This window comes from Pagrus major, chromosome 2 (assembly GCF_040436345.1).
Source record: "Pagrus major chromosome 2, Pma_NU_1.0".
In the NCBI taxonomy this organism is placed as follows: Eukaryota; Metazoa; Chordata; class Actinopteri; order Spariformes; family Sparidae; genus Pagrus; species Pagrus major.
Genome location: NC_133216.1, coordinates 3,316,368 through 3,323,717, shown reverse-complemented (window position 1 = coordinate 3,323,717; position 7,350 = coordinate 3,316,368). Strand labels below are relative to the sequence as shown.

The window sequence follows — 7,350 nt, the reverse complement described above, 5'->3', positions numbered from 1 at the left end:
ATACCTGACGTACATGTAAACACTTTGTACCATGACACCTGAAAGTTGGGGGACAAGTCTCATCGTCTCTCGCCTTCCAGCACAGTGATGTCAAACACATTTTCTGCTCAATTTATAAAATTTTCCACTCAGGTGAACACGTCTGGCCTCAATTCTCTCCATCTAGAGCGAGTCTGCCTCGTGTTCACTCGTATTTCATTTCACCTTGGATGTAATAACTGTCTCAAAAATGTGTCAGATGCACCTTCACAGTCTTTTACTGCTTTTTGTCACAAACAACAGGAACAAGCAACTGTTCTGTTTAAAGTTCTTCTCCGTGTCTCAAACTAATCGTCTCTTTCTTTTCTTTCTTTTCTCCTCCAGGTGAGCTAGTCACACCACCCTCAGCTCTACCCAGCGTCCCCCTCCCACCTCCCTCTTCCTCAGCCTAATCCCGTCGTCCTCTGCCTCACCCTCACCTCCCGCTTCTCGTGGGAACCGCCTGCCGCCATGTCTCTCTTGGCCTCTCCCGCCCCCTTCCTCCTCGTCCTCGTCCTCTTCCTCCTCCCGCTGCCTCCCTGCCAGCCGGAGTCCCAGCGCAGCGACCCCAGCGGCGCCCCCTACCTGCCATCGGTGTCGCCCTCCATGTTCTCCTCCTCCTTCGCGCCCTCCAAGTCCTCTAGTGGCAACAACGTGACGGGAAAGTGTGACGATGTTCCGGTGTGTCGGCCCGGCATCCTGCTGCCCGTCTGGAAGCCCATCAGGCCCGGACTCGGAGACCAGGTGGCCCGAGCTGTGGTCTACTTTGTGTCGCTCATGTACATGTTCCTGGGAGTGTCCATCATCGCTGATCGCTTCATGGCGTCCATAGAGGTCATCACGTCACAGGTGAGAACGAGTGACTGGAGGAAGGGTCGTGTGGTTAAAGACATCTCAGACCAAAACAAATGCACACGACGTCCCATCAGTAAAGTTAGAAAACAAAAGAAAAGAACACAAACTCATCAAGAAACTCAGAAATCAACATACATTAGATGTTAGATGTGGACTCAAGCCACTGTTTTGAAGATTTGCGACTTGACTCAACAGAAAATAAAGGACTCGAGTCTCAAAACAAGGTGTGGATGACTCGGATGACGTTTTTTGTAGTCGGCTGTTGGTATTTCAAGCTTTAAAAATGACGAGGAAAGAATTTAAAGAAAGAAATGAAGAAAGCTTTTATTATTATTATATTTAATTATCTAAATAAACAAATCTATTTCTGTCATCGTTTCTGAACAGTTAGATAAATTGCTCAGTGTCATTATTTGACAGGTAGTTATACTTTTTCTTTTCTTGGGACTTACTTGAGACTTGGACTTACTGACTTGAGTCAAATGTCTGCCTACTTAACTCACTTAAAATGTTTTTAAAAACATATTATAGTTTATTGTTCAGTGTTGTAAAAAGTGCCCAAAAGTCCAAAAATATTAAAAATATGAAATAAAATATATCTTGATAAAAGTAAAGTCGTCTACAGGACTAGTACTTGGGTAAAAGTCTAATGTTAAATGTAGTTAATTATCAAAAGTACAAATATAAGTAAAAAATATATTTACAAAATGCTCTACTTTGGCTCTGATGCAGAATGTAATCTGCAAAGTAACTAGTAACTAAAGTTATCAAATAAATGTAGTGGAGTAAAAAAAAAGTGCAATATTTGCCTCCAAAATGTCGGAGTGGAAGTATAAAGTAGCAGAAATACAAGTACCTCAAAATTGTTCTTAAGTACAGTACTTGATTAAATGTACTTAGTTACATTTCATCACCGGTAGCTGTAACATGAGGAAGTTTCTTTCTAGGCCGCCATGTTGAAAACAGACAGGGAGGACGGAGACGGGAGTGTGATGTCATTCTTTATTCATCACTCGTCCTCCGACTTGGACGAAATATCATGTAATTCATCTTTAAGGGAAAAATCCAGCGCTGTCAGAGTTACAGGAAGCATAACTCATTCATCTGTGGTTGTCATTTCAAGGTTAATGAGTGTTTGAGGACGTGAAGCTGCCAGTGAAAGCGTTTGCATCATCATCATCATCATGTCATTGTGTCTCTTAACTGTAAACCCGACCTGATGGGGATTTCATAGACTTCCGTCCTCGTCCATTTATTGTCTGTAATCGTGTGAGTGACCCTCAGCTGCTCTCAGAGACAGAACTGTGTGTTTACCCACGAGGATAATAATCATCAGTTCATCTGCTGGGACCAAAAGCAGCAGGAATCACTGAAGTGTCATCTATCACTCTCAGTATATAGTACAGTAGGTGGTGTGTGTGTGTGTGTGTGTGTGTGTGTGTGTGTGTGTCCCAGACGGCCTGTAATGGTTCAGATGTTGAGGTTATACACTCATCAGTCCTGTAGAAATATAGAGGAGGGATCCTCGGAGGTTTGAACAGAGGCTGGTGTTCAGTAGCAGGACGAGGAGACATGAAGGTCAGCTGGAGGCAGAAAACAGGACAGGGAGGAGAGAGAGAGAGGACGAATGAAAAGAGACACACTAATGCACAAAAACATGAGGAACATTTTCCTTATGGTGGGTCACAAACGTTTGCGTGAACTTGCAGAGGTTTAATAAAAGCAAACAGGACAAAGACTCAACATTTACAGATGAGCGTCCTGTATTTAACCAGATAAAACACTCATTGAGATTCAAATGTACTGTTACAGTAATAAATACAGTGCAAACATACACATTCAGCTTGAGACGCTGTGATCTTAGGAAGAATTAAATCAACACAATGTGTGTGTCTGTGTGTGTGTTCGGTCCAACAGGAGAAGGAGGTGACCATCACGATGCCCAACGGGGAAACTTCAGTGGCGACGGTTCGGATCTGGAACGAAACAGTTTCCAATCTGACGCTCATGGCTCTCGGCTCCAGCGCTCCGGAGATACTCCTGTCTGTTATAGAGGTAAACACACTCTCACACACACGCACGCACACACACACACACACACACACACACACACACACAATATTCTTGCACTACATTTTAAAACGACGAAGGCCACATTATTTCAGATAAGTTTTGAACAGTTACTCTCCGTCTGTCTCTGTGGTTTGTTTTCACACTTTCTCTCCACCTCTGCAGGTGTGTGGTCACGGCTTCCATGCAGGTGAGTTGGGCCCGGGAACCATCGTCGGCAGCGCCGCCTTCAACATGTTTGTGATCATCGGGATCTGCGTGTGGACGATCCCCAACGGCGAGAGTCGCAAGATCAAACACCTGCGGGTGTTCTTCATCACCGCCTTCTGGAGCATCTTCGCCTACATCTGGCTCTACCTCATCCTGTCTGTCATGTCGCCGGGCGTCGTGGAGGTGAGACACGCTCGCTGTGGTTCAGTTTGCAGTCAATCAGAGCACTTTTTGGTCATTTTGTCCCAAATGAAGCCCTTCACTTAAACAGGGGTGGAGGTTGTGGTGAAGGTGGAGGTATAAGGTATATAACGTTTACATTATAATACCTTTGTTAATTGTGTGTCAGGTGTGGGAGGCCCTGGTGACCCTGCTCTACTTCCCCGTGTGCGTCATCCTGGCTTGGATCGCCGACCGCCGCCTGCTCTTCTACAAGTACATGGGCAAGCGTTACCGTGCCGACAAGCGCCACGGCATCGTCGTGGAGACCGAGGGAGACTTGACCCCCAACAAGGGCGGCATGGAGATGATCATCGACGGCAAGTTCCCGCCCAGAGGGGGCGCCGTGGTCCCCGCCGAGAACTGTGGGGGAACGCAGGACGGCCCGGCGGGCGCCGCGGCCAATAACATCAGGGGCAACCTGCCCAACTCCAACAGCACGACGGTGAACATGGAGAGCAGCAAGGAGCTGGACGAGAGCCGCAAAGAGGTGAGAGACATCCAGCTGTGTTGCTCTGGTTGTCGAGCACATCAGCAGATCCCACCAACATTGACTCACCATCAAACAGTTTCCAGAGAGGGTGAAATGCTGAAGAGAAGAGAGCGAGGGAGGTTTTTAACACCACTCATTTAGACACTCATCACTGCAGATTGTTCTCTGTAATCGCTCTGTAATCTCATTTTCTGCAGTTAAAAGAAAGAAAACACACTTTCTGCTGTTGTGGTTCTGACATGATTGGGTGCAAAATAATGGATAACCTCCCTGCAGGAGGCAGTAAAGGATGTTGATGAACGGCTCCAGTTCAGATTTACCTTTTCTAAAGCGATGCATGATTTGTTCTACCATCTTTTGTTTACCTCTTTGCCTGACAGTAGATGCAGATTATCCACATTCACACCTTTCTACACCTGTTAATGAGCTGCCGGAAAAGAGAAAAGTTTCTCTGAATATCAAGCAGGAGAAGAAGAAGGAGAGGACGCTGGATAAGTTTAAGAGGGAGTGACAGGACAGAGAGGTGAACATGTGGGAGGTTTGACAGACAAGGATGAAAATACGATAATGAGGTCAGAGAGATCGAGAAGAAAGGAGACACGAAGGGGGAAACATTCACATGACGACGAAGAGAAGGACAGACAGAAAGAGCCGAGGCTGACTGGAGAGCAACGCTCGGTCCTTTTCAGCGAGCTGAGTTAAGATTTGTGTTTTGTGCCAGCTAACGACGTGAAAACACACACTGCTGCTCGTCACCGTGACAACACGCTGCTCATCTCAGGAGTTTTTCAGGGTTTCAGCAGTCAGAGAAAACCTGGTACATCTGCAGAGCACCTGTTAGCTTTTAATGAGCCATTACTGACAATATAATGAGCCACATGAATTATTTCACTTGATATTGATTTAAAATAACCTTGATATCAAAACAGTTGGGCGGCTCCAGCTTGTCAAACATTGTTCTAATCCCCAAATAAAAGCTCATCATTCAGAAGACGAGAGGGAAATAAAAAGAAATACTTCTGCAGCTAAACCAAAGAACACGTCCACTTAAATGTTTCTTACAAAATACTTGGCAGCAGTTAAATGTTGGAGCGGAGAAAAAGAACAAATTAATTTGATCATAATTGCCATTTGATTCATATTTATACTTGGCGGTGATGAAACATCTTCAAAATGTTTCTCCGTCTGGAGCCAAAACGTTCTGTTTTTTTACTGATTGACCATCTGCAAGAAAGAAATATCGGAATTTATGCTTTCTGAGTCGACCTTGAACGCAGCGAAACTTCAATTATTAAGTAAAAATTATTTTTTTTAAACTTTAAAAACAGACTTTAGTGCCCAATAGAAAAAGAGAAAGAACATTTCAACCCTTAAAGTTGCAGGCAGTGCATCTAAAACCTACAGATGAAACCAAGCTGTCATTCAACTGAAGGCGAAACATGTCAATGATTAATAGCTGATAGGAAAGTTTCTGAGCTTTTCTTCTGTCAGCGTTTGTAAGAACGACCTCGCCTGCTGTCGGTGTGTGTGTCGGTATTCAAACCTCTCGTCTCTCCTCCAGGTGATTCGTATCCTGAAGGAGCTGAAGCAGAAATATCCCGACAAAGAGCTCGACCAGCTGGTGGAGCTCGCCAACTACTACGCCCTGCTGCACCAACAGAAGAGCAGAGCCTTCTACCGCATACAGGTAACACACACACACACACACACACACACACATATTACTCATAGATAGTCCCTGAAGTGAACACACAAGGTTGTCCAGCCCCAAAGAAAGGACATAAAGTAGTTCAAGGACTTCACACACTGAGTTTCTGCACTTCAGCTCACAATGAAACAGGACACATTTTTCACATACTTTACATTAGAAGTCAAAAGTCGCTTTGTTTCTTTCGAACACCTCGTCTTCTCCGTCTCCCTCCAGGCGACTCGTATGATGATCGGAGCCGGTAACGTCTTGAAGAAGCACGCTGCCGACCACGCTCGCCGCACTGCCGTGACCGACGAGGAAGTCCCGGGAGAAGACGACGACCTCGGGATCTGCAGCCGCATCTCATTCGAAAGCGCCCACAGTCAGTGCATGGAGAACTGCGGCATCCTGACCCTGGCTGTCGTCTGCCAAGGTAGTGACATAAATAAGTAACGAGCCAATATTGAGCTCACATGAATAAGTCAGAAGAGGATGAGACTGATGTGGTGATAAAGTATGAAATTTGTTCTTGTTTTAAGTCAAATCAAGGATTTGATTTGAACTAATAAATTCTTTAAGAAGTTTTCTTCTCTGCGTTTCATGAACAATTTTGCTGCAGTTCAGCGTCTTAATGTGATTCATTCCTGCTGTTCAGGCGGACTGGGTGAGAACACCTTCTACGTGGACTACAGGACAGAGGACGGGTCGGCCAACGCCGGGTCTGATTACGAGTACAGTGAAGGAACGCTGGTGTTCAAACCTGGAGAGACTCGCAAAGAGATCAAGGTGAGTAAAGAGACGAAGACGAGAGGGTGGACATTCATACACAGTGGGAGAAACCACTGCACCACAAAGACCTGGTCCCAGACCACTTCACCTGGTCCCAGACCACTTTGCCTGGTCCCAGACCACTTCGCCTGGTCCCAGACCACTTCGCCTGGTCCCAGACCACTTCGCCTGGTCCCAGACCACTTCACCGTCAGGTTTGATTGAGTCTGACTGATGATTTCAAGGTTCCTGAAGTTGAGTTGAAACTTTAATGATCCCTGTGGGGAAAAAGTATAAGTAGCTGACCATACACAATATAAAAGAAGAGATCTGTCAGTTTATTAAAAAAGCTCAGAGCTCAAAGTCGTCTTTGTTGAAATATTGGAGATAGAAGCTGATACACTGAATATAAATGTGGCAGCCTCTGAGGCCGGCTTTAGACAGATCTACACACAGTAAGCCACCAGCTTCACCATAACCAGATCTGGTGCAGGAGGAGCTCTGAGCTGCATAAACAGGCTGCAGGCTGCTGAATAACCTGCAGATCAGAGAGAGAGGGGAGAGAGGGGAGAGAGGGGAGAGAGGGGAGAGAGGGGGGAGAGAGGGGTGATGAGAGTCCCAGCAGGAGAGACACCGCGAGGCTGACGGGAGACAGGTGTCGAGATTCAAGGACAGAAAAATGCAGCTGATAGTACAGTGCTGTTTGAACCAGAGAGGCAGAACAACACCGAAACTGTTCAGCTAACAGTTTACTTTATTTACTGTGTGTATAAAATAATAGAGGGAATGTATTTTTGCAGCCGGGCTGTTGCATCATGATGTTGAAGCATCCATATTGTTTAATCTTTATCTTTCATTGTAGTTTTAGTATTTCTAACTCATTTCATTTAACCGTTCTGAATCTATTTGTCTCCGTATCATTTTTCTTTCTCACCCTTTGGACTGCTCTAACCAGTGTTTAACTGTTTTGTTAAAGGGGAACTAAACCTGGACTTTATTTTCACATGTTTTTGAATCTAAGTGACTT

General features: G+C 45.3%; 1 protein-coding gene across 2 annotated transcripts in view; it reads left to right on the top strand.

Moving 5' to 3' along the window:
• Window positions 1-609: 609 nt before the first annotated feature.
• Window positions 610-7,350, top strand: part of slc8a2b (solute carrier family 8 member 2b) — a 29,114-nt gene continuing 22,373 nt past the window's right edge. For both annotated transcript variants that reach the window (XM_073487761.1, XM_073487760.1), the window contains exons 1-7: window positions 610-867; window positions 2,791-2,928; window positions 3,109-3,336; window positions 3,503-3,862; window positions 5,427-5,552; window positions 5,790-5,988; window positions 6,211-6,341. In XM_073487761.1, the coding sequence (XP_073343862.1) occupies window positions 625-867; window positions 2,791-2,928; window positions 3,109-3,336; window positions 3,503-3,862; window positions 5,427-5,552; window positions 5,790-5,988; window positions 6,211-6,341 (1,425 nt within the window). In that variant the 5' untranslated portion in view covers window positions 610-624. The remainder of the gene's footprint in view (window positions 868-2,790; window positions 2,929-3,108; window positions 3,337-3,502; window positions 3,863-5,426; window positions 5,553-5,789; window positions 5,989-6,210; window positions 6,342-7,350) is intronic.